General features: G+C 49.8%; 2 protein-coding genes across 12 annotated transcripts in view; both read left to right on the top strand.

Moving 5' to 3' along the window:
* The window catches only part of GPC1 (glypican 1), a 300,200-nt gene extending 296,072 nt beyond the window's left edge, over positions 1 to 4,128 (top strand). For both annotated transcript variants that reach the window (XM_071812422.1, XM_065844359.2), the window contains one exon: positions 18 to 4,128. In XM_071812422.1, coding sequence (XP_071668523.1) covers positions 18 to 235 — 218 coding nt within the window. In that variant the 3' untranslated portion in view covers positions 236 to 4,128. The remainder of the gene's footprint in view (positions 1 to 17) is intronic.
* Positions 4,129 to 4,262: 134 nt separating this feature from the next.
* Positions 4,263 to 17,218, top strand: DUSP28 (dual specificity phosphatase 28). Of its 10 annotated transcripts, XR_011740465.1 has the most exons (6): positions 4,263 to 6,954; positions 7,873 to 8,520; positions 9,284 to 9,392; positions 10,080 to 10,175; positions 11,699 to 11,792; positions 15,978 to 17,218. XR_011740465.1 is itself a non-coding variant. In XM_071812423.1 (2 exons), exons 1-2 carry the CDS (start codon positions 6,607 to 6,609, stop codon positions 8,242 to 8,244), a joined length of 720 nt encoding a protein of 239 aa, XP_071668524.1. In that variant the 5' UTR covers positions 4,263 to 6,606; the 3' UTR covers positions 8,245 to 9,277. The 10 variants fall into 10 exon arrangements, 1 of the variants encoding a protein (XP_071668524.1); XR_011740466.1 differs by having other exon boundaries at positions 4,263 to 5,650; positions 6,648 to 6,954; positions 10,080 to 17,218; XR_011740462.1 differs by having other exon boundaries at positions 7,873 to 8,323; positions 8,468 to 8,520; positions 10,080 to 17,218.
* Positions 17,219 to 18,023: the final 805 nt, after the last annotated feature.

The following is an 18,023-nucleotide window of genomic DNA, read 5'->3' as shown; positions in this document are numbered from 1 at the left end:
TGTTTGTCTTTGCGCAGGTGACGACATGAGCGGCTCTGGAAGCGGTGACAGCTGTCCAGACGACGTCTGCGGCAAAAGACTTTCTAAGAGCCCCAGCACCAGGCAACCAGAAACACACGCTATTCCTAAGCAGTCTGGACACGGCATCAGTGGGGCCAGCAGCAGATCTTTGCCTTCTACCTTCCTCCTCCTCCTCTCGGTGGCTTTCATTGCCGCACAGCAGGTGTGGCGGTAACTCACTAGCACAGCCAGTAAAGAGACTGTGGCCTAGGGATTCACTTTGCCAAAACCAACCAACCAACAAATGGACATATTTAATTCACCTTGGCAAAAAAAAAAAAACAGAAAAAAAAGGGAAAAAAAAAGGAAAAAAAAATAGGGAAGAGAAAAAGGTTTCAGTTGTTTGCTATTTCTGGCAGTGCTTGAGCTGTTTTCTTCATTCTTGGTCTCTTCCCCAATGCTGGGCCCTTCTTTCCATACCTCATTGTTTTACTTTTGTTATTGCCGCAAACTGGCTCTCGGGGCTTAGAAAAGTCTTTGCAGAGAGACCTCCAGGGGCCACCCCAGCCGGCCCTTCCCAGGTCAGCTCTGTTGCTGCCTCCAGTGGAATATGCAATTAATTGCCCTGATGTTGTTACCCAGCCACTGGCCAGAGCGCTGTTACTGTCCTGCTGCCAAAAGCACGACGGGAGCAATGCCGCTTCATAAGGCGGAGAGACTGAGGTGGTCAGCGCTGTTTAGTGCTGCATTCAGGGGCTCTTTGCAGTTTTTCCTCTGTACTTCCCAGGCAGGCAGAGATGGTCCTGTGCTTCCAATGGCATACGTAGGAATGTGAGCGGGTTTGATGGGTTGAACTGAAACAGTCTGGCAGTGGCTGTTGGACCCGAAAATGCAGAACTCCCTTTTTCTTTGGAAAGGTCGTAAATGGGTTTCTTGACTAGAGCTCGTAGCTGACAACAATTTGAAATGTAGGTCTCCTACATCTAAGTGACTGGGAATGAGTGTTAGGGGTTGGGGTTTGGGGTATTTTTTCTTTGCATGCTAGTTGGAAAGCCATTTTTTACCCAAGTGATAATGGTCCAATTTCTACCTGCAGTGCAGTACCTGCGTAGGTAACAGAGAGATGAAAATACGCACAGTGGGATTCTCTGCTTGACAGACAGTTGTGCTGCCTCCTCCTCCTCCGGCCCCAGCCATGGATGGGAATCCCTTTTGTTTTTTGGTAATAAGAAAGACCAGGGACTTTGTACTACCTGGAGCATTGTGACTGGTTGTGGGAGCTACCACTGGGAGTGAACCCCTGGTCAGTGTCCCTACCTGGGAGACTAGCTCAGGGTAGCACATGCTGGGGAGGATGTGGGGACAGGACTTGTTGTATTTAGGATATCGTTTTTATTTTGATGTTTGTCCCTGTTGCATTGTAGTGAATCCTTACTTTCCCTGTGCTTTCCCCATCCTACCACGCACCAGCCTCTGGGTCACACAAGCGGCTGTCCTGACCCTGAATGCTTGGTGAGGCAGACTCTGTGCCAGGTTTTGAGACTGGGGGTGGTTGGTGAAAGATAAAAATATCCTCACGTAGCTGTAGGAGTGTCTGTGTTTGTCGAACTGTGTGCTTCAGGGCTTCTGGAGACTTCTGTAGCTCACAGGTTTGGCAAGCGTCAGCTGGAGATGTAGGTTTAGCAGATGTTTTAGATACTTGGCCCAACTGTGACCAGTTGGGCCAAGAGCATGGCCAGGGGTTGGGCTTCATTCATGTGGGGTCAGGTTTGAGTTTCAAATGTGTTTGTACTGTGGGTGAGAGGGGCGTCAGAGGTGGATCTATCTTCTGCTTGGCTGGTCTGCACAGCACATGTTTGAGCATTTCTCCTCTCCTGCCAGGGGAGACATGTCTTTGGGCTGAACAAACATTATGGGGCTGGGGTTTGGCTGTTTTCTAAGAAAGGGAAAAAAAAAAACATTAGCAGTTTCTAGAATGTGCAGTTTAAGGGAAAACAAGACCATGGGCAAGGTAATGCCAAAAGCTGGCACAGGTGGGCATGGTGGGAGCTTGTTGCCCTCCCCAGGGGTCCCACAGAGGCAGCAGAAGCTCCTGCCCACCTCATCCTGGGGCCAGGTAACGATGTTCATGGTTCATGTATTAATAATTAGGCAGAGATTTTAGATCAGCTTTGACTGGCTATTCCACGTCACAGTGACTGATGTTACTGACTTGGTGCTTCCTGCCTTGTACTCGCCACCTTCTGATCTAATCTGGTAGAGTTTCAGAAATGAAAGCCAGGATGCTGGACATTGGCTAAAGGACAGACAGCACCACTGGACCCATCAAAACCCAGGAGTGGATAAATCATGGATAAATGGATAAATCATAAAACAAATAATGGATTTATACAGATTTATTTGCTTCTAGAAATAGGGCAAGTTCCACATTTTACTGCTCTAAAGAGTTCCTGTCTTTTTTTCTTACTTTTTTTTTTTTTTAACCAGAATTGCCAATACAAATTTAACCTTCAGTTACAGAAATCCCCACAACCGATCCTGCAGAAACTTTATATCTGAAGCAGAAAAAAAGAGGGGAGGAGAGGGTCGTTAAAACATTATACTCTCTTCAAAAAACAGTTGGATTGAATTGGGATTTTAACACATGACTGCCAAGATCAACGTTTTGCTTTGCAGAATGGGAGATTGAAAGAAAAGTCCTTGTCGTTTCCATCTCTGTGCAGTTAGTGTTTGCTGTCAGCCTGTTACCCTCAAAAGCTTCTTATGGGCCCTGTGGGCAACACACCTTAAATGGCAAGCCAAGGATTTTCTGATTGTCCAGTTAATATTTGAGCAATTTAATAGCCCAAATTATTGGCCCTGTTGCGCTGATAAAACCCAACAGTCCAAATGAATAAGGCAGAGCCTCAAGGATACAGTAAAAACTGTTACACAGGAGAAGCCCTTCCTGATGCTTTCCCCCTTTGGCTGGGACTGGAGCAGCAGCAGCCTCACGTGTGCACGGTGCTGGCAGTGCCAGGGCTCTTCCCCCTCTTTGTCAGGAGGCACATGGCGTTGATGCGTCCTCCCTCCTCAGCCCTGAAGCCAGTTGGGTTTATTTTTATACCTTTTCTCAGTGTCTTCCTATGCTGCTGCTTTTTGTTGGTTCCTGGTTAATTCAGTTTATCCTGTTGTCTGTGTTACCCTGAAGTGGTTTCCCCGACCTGTTGCGATTCGGTGGCCAGGGCTCTGCTTGGCCATGCCACCTTCTGCTGGGGAGCCGAACCAGCCAAGTCCCCCCAGGGTATCGACTCAGCATCACTCTAAGCTAAGCAAACCTAAAGCAAACAGCAGTTACTGACAGCTGGACTATCACTGGCACAACTCAACAAGCTGAAGTCAGCCCTGGTCCAGAGAAGCCCCAAGCCTGCGCTCAGGCTGGCACAGAACCTGGGGCCTTTCAGTGCTTATAAATGACATTTCCTGGGGTAGCACCTGCTCAAAACCGTTGTGACAAACCTCCCCAGCCCCGTGGTGGTGGCGGGCTGAGGGCTGCAGCCACGGCAGGGGCTGGCAGCTGCCGTGGCTTGGTTCCATGGATGGAAAGCTCTGGGGAACAGGGGTGGCTGGGGAGGAACATGTGCTTCGATATTATTGAGATGGTGATTTGTGGTGTTCTGGTTTGAGAAGGCCTCGTACTTCACAGGGACGCAGTGATGGGTAGCGGTCTGGGAAAAAAATATTAAAAAGGATCCATGTCCCTGGAAAGGGGAGAACCAGAAATAGTAGATTTCCAAGTGTCTTTCAGCCTGCTCTTTTGTGCCATAACATGTATGTTTTAACTAAGGGCGAGGGTCTCAAAAGGCTTTGAGAGCACAGCTACTTATCATTTACAAATGACAAACTGCCTGTTGTTTACCAGTGGGCTTGGTAGGGGCTAAAGTATAGCAAAATATCTAAAGTCCACCTTTGCTTTAAACAAATGCATTTCTATCTGCAGGAGTGAGAATTATTTCACTTGTTGGCATAGCTGGACAGTTACCTATTTCTTTCTGTTACCAAGGTACTTGTAACTCTCTTGCACTGTTTATCTAAAGTTGAAATATGTTCTTTGAATCCTTGTATAAATAAAAAGGCTGGAGACTTAAATCTGTATTTACAGGGCAGTTTTATTTCTTCTCCATTTAAGCTGAGTTTGGAGTTTTCTTTCTTTTTCCTTGTTACGGCACAGATAAAGGCCAGGTCAGGAGTCCTGAGGAATGAAATCATGCACTGAGCTACAGGGTTTATAACGGGCTGATGCTGATGTTGGCAATGGGAGTTTGCCTGCATTCAGCCCTGTGTCATCTGGAGGAACAACTGGTAGAGTTGCATGGATGTGATGTGTGTGGAAAGAAGGTGAACTGGACTCAGGTCGTCGAAGCAGGTACACTAAACGTTCTGTGTCTCATAAAGATGCCCAAAAAGACGTGGCATAGTAGTGCAGGGAATTGGAAATACGCTTGGTGTTTGTCATTCCAAAGTGTTGTGCTAACTAATTACCATGGCCTTGTATTTGTGCAGCTGTTGGTAGGGTTAACAGCAGGTGAAGCAGCCAGCCAGCCCATCGCAGTGATCTGGATGTTTAATCTCGAGTGGGCACCTGAGACTGAACTGATGCAGGAGAAAGGTTTGCGCTTCAGCCCTGTCCACTTCCAGAAGTGGCTGATTACAGGAGTCAAGGTAATGCATCAAAAGCACCTCATGAAGTGTCTAAGAGGTACCTGACAACTGGAAACTACTAAAAGTGTATCTGCCTGGAAGCAAGTATCTCTTAAATTTAATAAATTGAGTGGTATCCTTGAGTGAGTAGGTATTTCTTTAGATTCATGCTCTGCAGTTACAGCTATGTCAGTGCCACATGCACACATTTGTATACCTACAAACAAGTTTAGAAATGTTGGTGAGCTTAAATCATGGCCACTTAACAGCTGTGTGTGTACTAACAATGTTTGAAAACAATTATGTTTGTTTGTAAAGCTGCCATTTCCCAGGACAGGCCTGGGGTGTGCGCTGCTCTGCCTTGGAAACCAATGGCCAAATGCCTCTGTGAGCAGAAGAGTGGTGCAAGCTGCAAAGAGACTGGGGTGCCTTGAGTCATGCTGATGTCTTCTCCTTCCACCCAGATTTGAACCGAAGCATGTCCATAAACCATCACCCACAGACTTCTGCAAGGGCCCAGGCAAGCTCTCTGCAGGCAGAAGGAGCCTTTGCTACCTCTCAGGTGGGAGGAGGAAGGTAAAGCAGCAGCTGGCTCCTTTCCACAGCACAGGGAACCAACCAATCAACCAACATCCTATGGGGAAAATCCCCAGCAGTGATCACAAAAAGCCTCCTCACATGATCAGCAGCCTCATGGCCTGGGAATAAAGGTATGTGGTGGAAATGCTGAACTGGACAAGAGACAGTGCTAGGGTGGGCCTGAAAATCCTGGAAATTGTGGCTGTGGGAGAACTCAAGGGCCCTCCCCATGTTGCATCAGGACAATACTCTCCTGCTGAGCTTTCTCTTTCCCAGCTCCAGGGACCCAGTCTGAACCGTGCATCCTCGGCCAGCAGAGCCTTTCTCCAGCCAGGTGCCCCGAGCCCTGGGTGAAAGCAGCGATGGAGCAAAAGAATGAGCCCACAGGCAGGTGAGGCGTGAGACAAATGGCAGAGGGCACGCTGTGCTTTTGTACTGATGGGAGGGAGCATCAAGGCCGGCATCCTTCTGGCAGGCTGTTACTGACATGAGTGACAGCCAGTGTGCTGCAGGTTGGCTTCCCCTCCCTCCATGATGGAACAAAAGCTCATCCTTGTCCCTCAGGGCTGATTCCTTGTTGCGTTTCACACCAATTCTGTTAGTCCATGCACTGCTGCTGTGATACTCCTGGTTCATCCTTGTGCCAGCGGCAAATATTGGTCACAAGCAAAGTGTTCCAGGAGCTCCACCACACCTTCAGCTGCCGGGAAGCGGCTGGAACCGGCATCCAGCCCCACAGCAGCTGCCTGGCACTGACTGATAGGGCGTTCCCCTGTCCGGGCCCTTGGCCCCATCCCCTCCCGACTTTCACAGCTCCAATGCGTGTTTGCACACGCCCTGGCACAACACCAGCAAGTCTACTGAAGTGCAGCAAGATTAGCGCTATCTTATCTAGCTAGCCGAGTAAATAATTTTCTCTGTCCTCAAAAGACACTTTTGTTGTAAGTGAGGGGTAACCGGCTGACCTGGAGGTGAGCTGGAAGTGAGCAGATCAATGTTGCGTCATTGCTGACCCCAGTAGCAGCCTTCCCTTTAAGTTTTAGCTTCTTTTAAGGAGCTGCTATAGAAACGGGCTGTACAAATCTCATAATTTTATCAATAATCTCTGAGCTCTGAAATTCCTTTTTGGCTGTTTTACTGTGACTCTCGAGATCCAGCAGGCACTAGGACCTGCCTGAAGCCTTTACGCCCAACACTGTGCAGAGGGGATAAATATAGCTCAGTACAGCCGGTACATGTTGCTGGGGGAAGGGACCCGCACTCGGATCCCCAATCCCTGTGCCGTGGCTGGATGCCGTGCGGAGTAGCTCTGCAGCAGTGCTGGAGACACTGCAGCCTTGGCTGCCAATGCTCCAGCTCTACAAGGTCACCACCTCACTCCTCATCAGCAACGCCCGGGCAGCCTGCAACGAGGAACTGCTCACGCGAGAGGGAGTCACCTTCTGCGTTAATGTCACCAGGCAGCAGCCGTTCCCTGGCCTCCAGCAGGTCCACGGCATACGCATTCCCGTCTTCGATGATCCGGCCGAAGACCTGTACCGGTATTTTGAGCAGTGCAGTGACGCGATAGAAGAGGCTGTGCAGAGCGGTGGGAAGTGCTTAGTTTACTGTAAAAATGGCCGCAGCCGATCAGCTGCCGTTTGCACGGCTTACCTGATGAAACACCGAAAGCTCCCACTCAAGGATGCCTTTGAGGTATTGTACTTACACCCAGATATATATTTAGATACCTTTTGGGCGAGAACTGTAATGCTTGTAATGAGTAATGGTGATTTCTCAAATAATTATTTTGGTTCTCTGGCCTATTTGTTAGCAGTTATATAGATTTTCAACATTTGAATTAACAATTCCACTGTAAGATTTTTACTCCCAACTTGGACGAGTAAGCTTTCAATATGAGGTTTCTGGAGCAAATACAATTACAAATGCAAATAGGCTTTAAGCACTGGTAGCAAATATGCAAAATTGGTTGTTTTTGTGAACATTTGCCCTGTTGTTTTCTTGGTCGTGGTAAGTGAAGGTAAAGGCAGAGTCATAAAGCAGATGAGTGAAAAGGAAGCGAGTATGTGCACATGTTGTTTTGCAGGATTTGCTCTTATCACCAGTGTGACAGCTCAACGCAGTAAAGAAACAGCATCTGTTAGGCCTGCAAAATATCTCGGGTCTAACTAGCTGCAAGTAATAACATCTCAGCTTTCTTTGGAAGCCTGTCCAGTGCATGTGATTCGTGCTTTGCAGTCTTTTACTAGATATACCTACACATTTGGTAGGTATATCACTCAAGTCTCTAATTTAGACAACTCTTGTGCTAAGTATTAGACATTGGCATGCAGATACGTGACTCTATCTTAAAGACAAGCGGTGTCACCACACTTGGTGAGAGACATCCACATTTCCAGCAAATACAACATCTCCTTTTTATGTCTTGCCCACGAATCCATTCTGGAACACAGACCACGTACCAGGAGGACTTAGCTTACACAGAGTGAGGTCAGCTCACCAAAATATCTGTTCTATTATTCCATAGCAAAATCTACTCTAAAGTCTAAGAGGAAGAAAGCTGTTCGTGTGATCCCTTTCCCTGCTTTTACAATGTCTCTCCTTTTTTTCCAGACTGTGAAGACTGCCAGGCCGGTAGCAGAACCCAATGCAGGATTTTGGTCTCAGCTGCAGAGATATGAAGAAGATTTGCAGATACCAAAGCAGCCTGATTATTCCACTGGTGACAATAAACATCCCGTTCCCCTGTGCCCAGTGTCTCCGTCTCTCTCCTGTCGCCCTCACTGGGCGCGGGGGCCAGCCTGGAGTCTGGGCTGTCTGTGCAGTGCCCAGTGTTGCCCCAGAACGGGGGTTTGGCGGTGTTGGGGAGCAGCAGCGAGCGGGGGGCTGAGGGGAGCTGGACAGCCCCCCCAGCCACCCCGTGTGCCTGGTACAAGCCTGGGCAGGGGAAGGGGAACATGCAGTCGGCACGGGAGAAATACTTGAAGTTTCGGAGCTGGCCTCTCGTCCGAGCACCGTGGGGTCTCACTGGAGTCACTCTCTTGCTCCTCAGCCCCAGCCCAGGGTACAAACCTCCCTTGGGAGCATTTGGGGGGATATCGCCCCGTTTCTGTCCCATCCACCTGGGTTTTTTTCTACCTTTGTCATTGTCTCGCAATGTGTCACTCTGTCACTCCTTTGCCTGCACCTGCACCTGCACCTTCACCAGCGATCAGAGCCCGATGCAGGAGTTTGCTGACTTCCCTACCTACAACTCAGGCGGTAAGTGTAGGGGGAATGCATGGAGGGTTTTGGTGGGTGTTGAGGGGCTGATACCACTTGTTCCCCTGCCTCATGCTTGTGCCCTGAATTTGCCTGAGCTGCCTTCAGCTCTGCTTGATATCAGTGCTTCATTAGCAGGGGCTTAATTTCCTGCCCCTCCCTCTGCCAGCACAGAGCTTTGTGAGGATGGATTGATCCTTCCTGGGCTGCAGCTCTCCCCTGGCATGGGGGAGCAATGCGGGGGCTCCCCTGGGAGCTGGGGGCACAAATCCTGCCAGGCTTTGCTGCAATAGGTGCTCAGGGCAAGTCAGGTTCCTCTTCTATCCTGGGAGATGAGTGTTATGAGTGTTCTCCTCCCTTTGGGCCCAGGCAGTGCTGGGGGAAGCCTAGCTCATTGTGCACCCCCCTGCAAGCAGCAGCCTCTGGGGTCCAGTTCCCTCAGGGGTTTTGTACCCTGACAGTTGAATAATCCCACTCCGTCTTTAAGTAACCAAAGATGAAAATCTGTCCCAAGGAGAGTGACCCAGGTGATAAGAGTGAATTAAAATCCCCACTTGCCTCACTGTTACCCCAAGAAGTGTGTCTGTTGGGCTGGAAGGGCTTTGGGTTTCTGTGAGGATGTTTGAGTTGTGCTTGGAGGTCAGGGAAGGGGGTAAACACTAGAGTGGGGACAAGGATGTGAGTCTCCCCACACACATACATTTCCACAGCCCTGCCACATGTTGTTGGGGTCCTTTTTGGGTCAGAGTCTTGTTTTTCGCAGGCCTGAAAGAGAGCGTGGTCCCACGGTCAGTCCCAGCCCTGAACCCACGGCACAGGCTTCGGGGCAGCTTCTGCCAGGCCCAAGAAGAGGAAAAAGGACGTGACACCTGGTGGGTGTCCGCTGGAGGGTCCGTGGGAGGGGATGGCTGTGGTATGAAGCCAAAAGGCATTGCCTGGCTGGTGCAACCACAGGAGGAGCAGCCGCACTGTGACTGACTGGAGTTGCAGCTGTGTCTGGTGCTGGTGGGAGCTTTTGGAGAGGCTCTGGGAGCTGGGACGCTCCTACTCTGAGTCCAAGTGGGTCTTTTAGTGATCACTAATGGAGTTAAGGTGGAAAGAGCAGTGGTGACAACCTGCTCAAAGTAGAGAGGCATTTCTCCATCCCAGCCATGCTGCTCATGTGAGGGATCCCTGTGGGGGTGGCCCACAGACCCCTGTACCTGGTCACTGACCCTCTCAGAAACCTTGCTCTCTACAACTACCTGAAAGGAGATTGTAACAAGGTGGAGGTCATTTTCTTCTCCCAAGTAATAATAAGCGATAGGACAAGAGGAAACAGCCTCAAGTTGCACCAGCAGGTTTAGATTGAATATTGGGAAATTTTTTTTTGCCAGAAAGGGTTGTTGGGCATTGGAACAGGCTGCCCAGGGAAATTGTGGAGTCACAATCCCTGGAGGGGTTCAAAAGATGTGTAGATGAGGTTCTTAGGGACATAGTTTAGTGCCAGGTTTGGGTTAACAGTTGGATTTGATGACCTTGAGGACTTTTCCAACCAAAATGTTTCTCTGATCCCACAGATGACCAGCCCCTGCCTGGCTCATACCTTGGCTCACAGCCCCTCTGGAGAAAGCGTGGGAAGAAACTGGCCATCGCTTCCACTCCAAGTAGACAAGGTGGGTATTCGGGGTTCAGTTGGTGCTGCTGGAACCCCTGCTGAGCCTTCTCTGTCCTTCGCTTGCTCTGGGAGGTGAGTTTGGGCTCAGGCACCTCAGGGTTCCTGGCCCCTGTGTGCCGCTCATGTAGCTCTGGCTGTCTATAATCTGGTTGTTAGAGAAGGATGATGCAGGCATCCTCCCAGGGTGGCTCTTGGTGCATTTTTTTTGGTGCAGCAAGCTTAGAGAAGTTGGTTTGTGGGGGTGGCAGTGCTGCTGTGAGCAGGCAGGTGTTATTAAATATCTTCTAGTGCCATTAAGTGATCTCCTGGATAAAGTAGGTAGATTAATTGGATCAGGCAAAGTTTTGAGCTGGTTTCTGTTGCTTTTTTTGTGCCTCTGCCAGTGTTTGCAGCATTTCTTGATGTCCAGAGCTGCTGGGGGGAACTTGTAAGCAGAGCAGCTCTGGTTTCTAGTGGTGAATCCTTGCTCAGAAGCCCTGTCCAGTGCAGGGACCATGCCAGTGGCACAGGAAATGGGAACTCGCATCATCCTGGCTGCCTCAGGGAGATTGTCATGGGCATGAACGTGGTCACTGTTGTCTCTGAGCAGTTGGCTCCATGTTTGCACGTGTTTATAGGATGTTTGAAGCAGGAAGGGTCAGTCCAATGCTGTGTAAACCTGGCTATTTCCCCAGTGACTTGAAGGAAGCCACACTCCGTGCTGGGTGTGCTCTGGGCCTGGGTAGGAACCTTGGTTTAGTGCTTTTGTTCCTCTTGGCTTTAGCTTTGGCCTAGAAAGTGGGACAAATCTCTTTTATTTCCCCTTCCCCCCTGAGACAGAGCACATAGATGGATATAGTATATAATGGCTATAATATAATGGATATAATGTAATGCATATAATATAATGGGTATAACATAATGGTGTTTAAAAGACAGATAGATGAGGTTCTTAGGGACATGGTTTAGTGCCAGAGTTAGGCTGCGGTTGGACTTGATGATCTCGAGGGTCTCTTCCACCCAAAATGATTCAATGATTCTATGATAAATGTCGTCCCGCAGCCTGCGATAGCTCGTTTTGCTCCCACAGGTGCCTCTGAGCGCCCCAGGGAGCTTGTTGCTGCTCAGGCTGGAGATGAAGATGTGTTAGGTCCCACACCCAGGGATGGTCGCAGTGAAAGAGGTGGTAGGATTGTACCACAAGGCCAAGGCAGCAGCTCTTGTGGAGAGCAGACTTTTTTTTTTTTTAAGGGTTTTTAAGAGCAGATTGCTGCTGCTAAAGCACTTCTGAGTTTCCAAGCCCTGGGAGGTGCCTGAGCCCACAGGTAGTTTGAATTGTAGTCCTGCTGCACTGCTGAGCTCACAGAGCTCAACAATTCTAAGCAGTAATTGTGTCTGCACTGCTGGGGAGTCTCACTTGTACATGTAAAATGGGAAAAACTAGGCTGGAGCTGCGTGTGTGGGACTCGGTCTTGGTCATTTCTCTTGCCTTGGCACTTCACAGCTGTGCTGATGTGCATTCCGATGTCCCTTCCTCTCCAGCTGCTCAATGACTCACAGGTGACCCTCACCTTCCAGGATTGACTGGCCTGCAACACCAAGTGCATCCATCAAACCATGTAGTACCAGTCTGAGGGTAAGTAAGTAAAAATCCATCCTCAGGAGAGCCCTCAGGCATCACTCCATTCCATTCCACTTGGTGGTTAAGCTCTTTGCAGCATGAATTAACTTGTCCCCAAGGGAGGTGAACACTTTGCCCAGCTCAGCACAAATGTTATTTTGCCTTGGGAAGTTTCTCTGAGTTCTGATTTGTTTCCTTCACATGGACTTAGTGCTTATCATCCACAGCATAGCACTGGTGTTTGTGCTGCAAAAGAGAGAAATTCCCTTAGAGGTTATGGATGCTGGAATTCAAACAGTCCTGGGCAGCACAGAAGAGGGGAGGTAAAGTAAGGTGAGATGACACCTCACATGGTATTAAGTCTCAGTACTGCTGGTAATTAATAATATATACACTTGTTCTCCCATGGAGCGCTCCATTATCCAAAGACAGGGTTCTGTTTAAATGTAAGGTGCCCCCCATGCATGTACAGCCACAAGCAATGGCTCATGTCATATCTTGAGGGTGCTGCTGTCACCTGCACCCTGAGCCGCACAGGACTTGCACAGGCAGCAAGGCACAGCTCTGGCCCGGCTTGCAGCCAGAGAGGGGTAGCTTTGTGTTAAATCTGTAAAAAGCCTCATTGGGGATGAACTTTGTAAGTCTCTTGGGTGCCGGGGGCTGTAGAATTTGGCTCACGTAGAGAGAGGGAGCGCAAAAAAACACCTGAAGGGGAGCAGCTCTTTCCAGGCACCACAAGAACACTCTGTCACCCAATACAAATAGTTCCTGGTACCTGGCAGCTCTCGCTGTGAGATGTCATTAAGTGCAAGTGGTACAGCCTATTGTGCTCTGCTCAAGGATACTCGATGATTTTAAGGGTCTTTTTCAAGCTACAAGTGGCTAGAGCAGAGTGACTTAAAGGGACTCAGCCACCATCCCCCCCGCAGGATGAGGCAGAGAGGGATGCACAGGCCCAGCACAGAGACACGGAGATGACAGAGGCTGTGGCAGAGAGGGCCTGGGCTGTCACCTAGAGCGCAGACCACTTGAGGGAAAAACAATCCTGAAGTAGATCAGAGAATATCTCAAGTGGAAGAGACTCAAAGATCAATTCCAACTCTCTGGCCCCAATTCAGCATCACTGTTTAGCTCTATCTTGTGGGGAGTGGCAAAGGCAGCAGGCTCAGCTCTGCCCAGCAGAAACAAGAGGTAAAGGACACAAAGCAAAGTACCAGACTCAGTATGCAAGAAAATATTTTACTGTGAAGGTAGCACTGACAGCCCTCTTCCAAACAGCTCATGGAGGCTCCAGCTACAAAGATAATCACAACAGGAGCAGGATGGGGTGTGTGCTCAAACAACACAGCCCCCAGCACCCTCCTTCCTCCCACTCCCCTCAGTGCTGCATCTTCCCTGCCCTCACTTCATGTCTCCTCCTTTGGGACCCCCAGGCAAGCCTGAGCTGACACTGCTCCAAACCCCCAGAGCTTGAGGAAGAGGTGGAGAGACTAAGGTGCATTAGGGAGAGAGAAGAGGAAATTGACTGGTGGAGTCAAACCCTTTTGACACCTAAGGGTGTGCAACAGGAGATGGCGAAGCCCTGTCCCTCCTGCCATAAGGCAGATAGAGCAGACCTAATTGATGGGGGGAAATGGAAACAGGTCCCTGATCGGAGAGGTAAAAGAACCCTCTCTCGAACCCCATCACCGCCCTTGGTGCCCTTAACAAATAGATATGAGGCCCTGGACCCAGAAAATCAGGCAGAGAACAGCCAAGAAGATCTGCCTGGAGAGCCTCCTGGATGGACCTCATCTACAAAATGGACTACAACTCCAGCTATAAGAAAAAACAAAGGAGGGTGGTTGTAGTCAGCGACTCCCTTCTGAGGGGAACAGAGGGCCCTATATGTCGCCCAGACCCATCCCACAGGGAGGTCTGCTGCCTTCCTGGGGCCAGGGTGAGGGACGTTAATAGAAGACTTCCTGAGCTAATTCAGCCCTCAGATGATTGTCCCCTGTTAGTAGTCCAAACTGGCAGCAAGGACATTAATAGAAGAAGTACCAAGACAATTTAAAAAAGACTTTAAAGCACTGGATCGGTCAGTTCATGGGACAGGAGCACAGGTGATGATATTTGCCTCAGTTCCTGTGCTATCTGGGATGGATGAGGAGCTAAATAAAGAGAGGAGTAGAAAAGCCCCATCTCATTAACAGGTGGCTAAAGGATTCGTGTCACCATCAAAATTTTGGTTTTTTTGACCATGGGGCAAACTCCATGGTACCTAGTCTCCTCAAATCAGATGGGCTTCATCCTTCTAGGAAGAACAAGAGGACTATAGCCCATAAGTTGGCAGGGCTGATCAGGAGGGCTTTAAACTAGGTTTGAAGGGGGAAGGGATTGAAACTCGGCTCTCCAAAGATCAACCTAAGGATGGAAAGTCTGAATTTAGAGTGAAATCAGTAGCCCACTTGAAGTCTGTGTACACTAATGCACGCAGTATGGGCAACAAACAAGAGGAGCTGGAAGCCATCATGCAGCAGGAAAGCTATGACATAGTTGCCATCACAGAAACATGGTGGGATGACTCATATGACTGGAGTGCTACTATGTGTGGCTACAAGCTCTTCAGAAAAGACAGGCAGGATAGGAGAGGTGGAGGGGTGGCTTTGTATGTTAAGAGTGTCTCTTGACTCTGTTAAACTTGAGGTCAGCAGTGACAAGGTTGAGTGCCTGTGGACCAGAATCAGGGTGAAGTCCAACAAGGCTGACATCTTCATGGATGTCTGTTATAGACCACCCAACCAGGATGATGAAGGAGATGAACTATTCTACAAGCAGCTGGCAGATGTCTCAAAATCGACAGCCCTTGTTCTTGTGGGTGACTTTAACCTGACGGATATCTGCTGGGAGCTCAGTACTGCACAGAAGAGGCAGTCTAGGAATTTCCTAGAGTGTATAGAAGACAATTTCCTTCATCAGCTGGTAAATGAGCCTACTGGTAAGGCCCCACTAGACCTACTGTTTACAAACAGAGAAGGGCTGGTGGGAGATGTAGTGGTTGGAGGCTGCCTGGGGCATAACGACCATGAAATAATAGAATTTTCAATACTCAGAGATGCAAGGAGAGCCATTAGTAAAAGCTCTACACTGGACTTCTGGAGGGCAGATTTTTGCCTATTCAGAAGTCTAGCTCAGAGCATACCCTGGGAAACAATGCTTAAAAACAAGGGGGCCCAGGAGGGTTGGACATGCTTCAAGCAGGAGGTTTTGAGTGTGCAGGAACAGGCTATGCCAGTGTGCCAAAAGGCTAGCCGGCAGGGAAAACAACCAGCTTGGCTAAACAGGGAGATTCTGAAGGAAATCACCAAGTTGGGAGGGAGTTTCAACCTGCTGGAAGGCAGGAGGGCTCTGCGGAGGGATCTGGATAGACTGGAAAAATGAGCTGATTCCAATGGGATGAAGTTCAACAAGGCCAAGTGCCAGGTCCTGCACTTTGGCCACAACAAACCCCTGCAGTGCTCCAGGCTGGGCACAGAGTGGCTGGAGAGCAGTCAGGCAGAAAGGGACCTGGGCGTACTAATGGACAGGAAGCTCAATATCAGCCAACAGTGTGCCCAGGTGGCCAAAAAGGCCAATGGTATCCTGTCCTGTATCAAAAATAGCATGGTCAGCAGGACAAGGGAAGTGATCCTTCCCCTGTACTCTGCATCGGTGAGGCTACACCTGGAGTATTGTGTTCAGTTCTGGGCCCCTCAGTTCAGGAAAGATATTGAAGTGCTGGAGTGGGTCTAGAGAAGAGCAACAAGACTAGTGAAGGGACTTGAACACAAGACCTATGGGGAGAGGCTGAGGGAGCTGGGGTTGTTTAGTCTGGAGAAGAGGAGGCTTAGAGGTGACTTCATTGCTCTCTCTAACTACCTGAAGGGCAGTTGTAGCCAGGTGGGGTTTGGTCTCTTCTCCCAGGCAGTCAGCAATAGGACAAGGGGGCATGGGCTTCAACTCTGCCAGGGGAAATTTAGGCTGGATATTAGAAAGAAATTCTTTCCAGAGTGGTCAGGCATTGGAATGGCTGCCCAGGGAGGTGGTGGACTCACCGTCCCTGGAGATTGGACATGGCACTTAGTGCCATGATCTAGTAAATGGACTGGAGTTGGACTTGATGATCTCTGAAGTCTTTTCCAACCCAGTCAATTCTGTGATTCTGTGATTTTCTTCAAGGCGCTGCAACAGAGGATTTCCAGCAGGAGCACAAAGAAAAAACAAAGCAAACGCTCACCCCAGGGCTCCCTCCTCTTCAGCAGCTTCATCAGGCACCTGCAAAAGCAAACAAACACCTAACCTACAAACTCCTCCCAGCTCTCACTAGGGGAGCTGGACTGCAGCCCCTCCAAAACCCCAGGACACTTCAGCCCCCCCGCCAAAAGGGCACCCCAGACTTCTCACCACTGAGAAGAGGTACATACAACCACACATGGTGGGGCACAAAACCCCTGCAGGAACCACTCTGAGTGGGGCGGGGGGGGGGGTGGCCAGGCTGCACAGGGGGCTCACTCAACCTGTAACAGCAGGGAAAACAGAGAAGAAGGATAAACTTCAGGTCAGCATCTCTGCACTGCCTACCCCACCCAGCATCACCTTCCCCTGAGCTCACCCCCACCTCTCACAGGGAGTGGCCACAGCCCCAGCACCCACATGCAGAAACAGCCACTACTGGCTCTGCTGTTCCAGAACCTAAAATACTTAGAAATAAAGCAAAACACAATAAAACTCAAAGTTCCAGGGTGCTCTGAGTCTCCTGCACCCAGCACAAGTGAAAAAAAAGCATCTACACCCAGAGCAACCCCCAAGGGCAGCCCCTACCCAGAGATAAATGGGGGAACTTCACTCAGAAGCTAGCACCTCCCTGGAACGGGATTCCAGCAGCTTCCATGACATCTTAGCAGCTCCCAGCAAACAGCAGCTATCTCTCAGGAGTTACCCAGGAGACCCAAGTGAGCTCCCAGTTAGCAGGAACCAGGTATCACTTACCCCTAATAGACACCAGAAAGTCTCAACAGCTCCTGGAGGGGTTTAAAAGGCCCAGGAGCAGCCCTGCCCACCCACCACTGATGGGGCTCAGCTGTGCAGGGTGGCACTGCCCAGCCACCCCCAGCTGTGGCTTGTTGCTCCATCAGCACAGCTGGTCCCAGTAGCTACAGCACTGGCCTGGGAGAGTCCTGAAAAAACAGAACTGGGTCTAAAAGCAACAGTTTTGTCTGGACTGTGTGGCTGGTTGCTGGGATGAGGAGGGATTTTTGGAGGCAGTTGATGTGAAAGTGACAGAGAATGTTGATCTTGGGAATAGTGATGTTGATTAAAGGATTGTGCTTGATTGCTTTAAGTAAGACTTTAAAAATTGTGCGTGCTTGTCCTTTGAATATTCTATCTTTGCATCATTAAAACCATCAAGTGCTCAGTTTTTTGGGTTTTGTTTGGTTTTTTTTTTACCTTACTGTTTGTTTTTAACATAGTTAGATTGTGTATTTTCCTAATATCCAATCTGAACTTTCTCTAGTGCAACTTGAGACCATTTCCTCTCATCCTGTCACTTGTTACCTGGGAAAACAGACCAACACCCTCCTCACTACACCCTCCTTTCAGGTAGCTGTAGAGAGCAAAAAGGTCTCCCCTCAGCCTCCATTTCTTCAGGCTAAACAACCCCAGTTCACTCATCCACTCCTTATCAGACTTGTTCTCTAGACCTTTCACCAGCTTTGTTGCCCTTCTCTGGATACTCTCCAGTACCCCAATGTCTTTCCCATAGTAAGGGACACAAAACTGAACCCAGGATTTGAGGTGTGGCCTTAGCAATGCCAAGTACAGGGGGATGGTCACTGCCCTGGTCCTGCTGGCCGCACTGTTCCTGATACAAGCCAGGATGCTGTGGGGCTGTGTGGCCACCTGGGCACACTGCTGCTTCATGTTTAGCCGCTGTTGGCCGACGCTGTCGGTCGTTTTTCACCTTTTCCGCCGGCGCCTCGGGAGGCAGCGGGGCCGGGGAGCCGGGCGGGGGCGGATTGAAGGGGCGAGCTGCGATTGGGTGGAGCGGAAAAGGGCGGGGGGCTGGGATTGGCGTGGCCTGAAGCAGTCTCGGGCCGGGATTGGCTGGGTGGGCGGGGGAGGGCGGGGCAAGAGCCTTTAAAAGGAGTGGGCGGGGTGCTGTCGGTGGCAGTGTCAGGTTGCTGCGGCGGCGGAGCGCTCCTGGTGGCCCACGGGCCGAGGCTT

This window comes from Patagioenas fasciata, chromosome 9 (assembly GCF_037038585.1).
Source record: "Patagioenas fasciata isolate bPatFas1 chromosome 9, bPatFas1.hap1, whole genome shotgun sequence".
NCBI classification, from domain to species: Eukaryota; Metazoa; Chordata; class Aves; order Columbiformes; family Columbidae; genus Patagioenas; species Patagioenas fasciata.
Note: the sequence above shows the minus strand (reverse complement) of the source record. Positions and strands in the feature narration are given on the sequence as shown.

Coding starts and splice junctions, on each gene's coding strand:
- DUSP28 (XM_071812423.1), top strand. CDS start 6,607: ATGCTCCAGCTCTACAAGGTCACCACCTCACTCCTCATCAGCAACGCC. Junction 6,955..7,872: donor CACTCAAGGATGCCTTTGAG/GTATTGTACTTA, acceptor CTTTTTTTCCAG/ACTGTGAAGACTGCCAGGCC.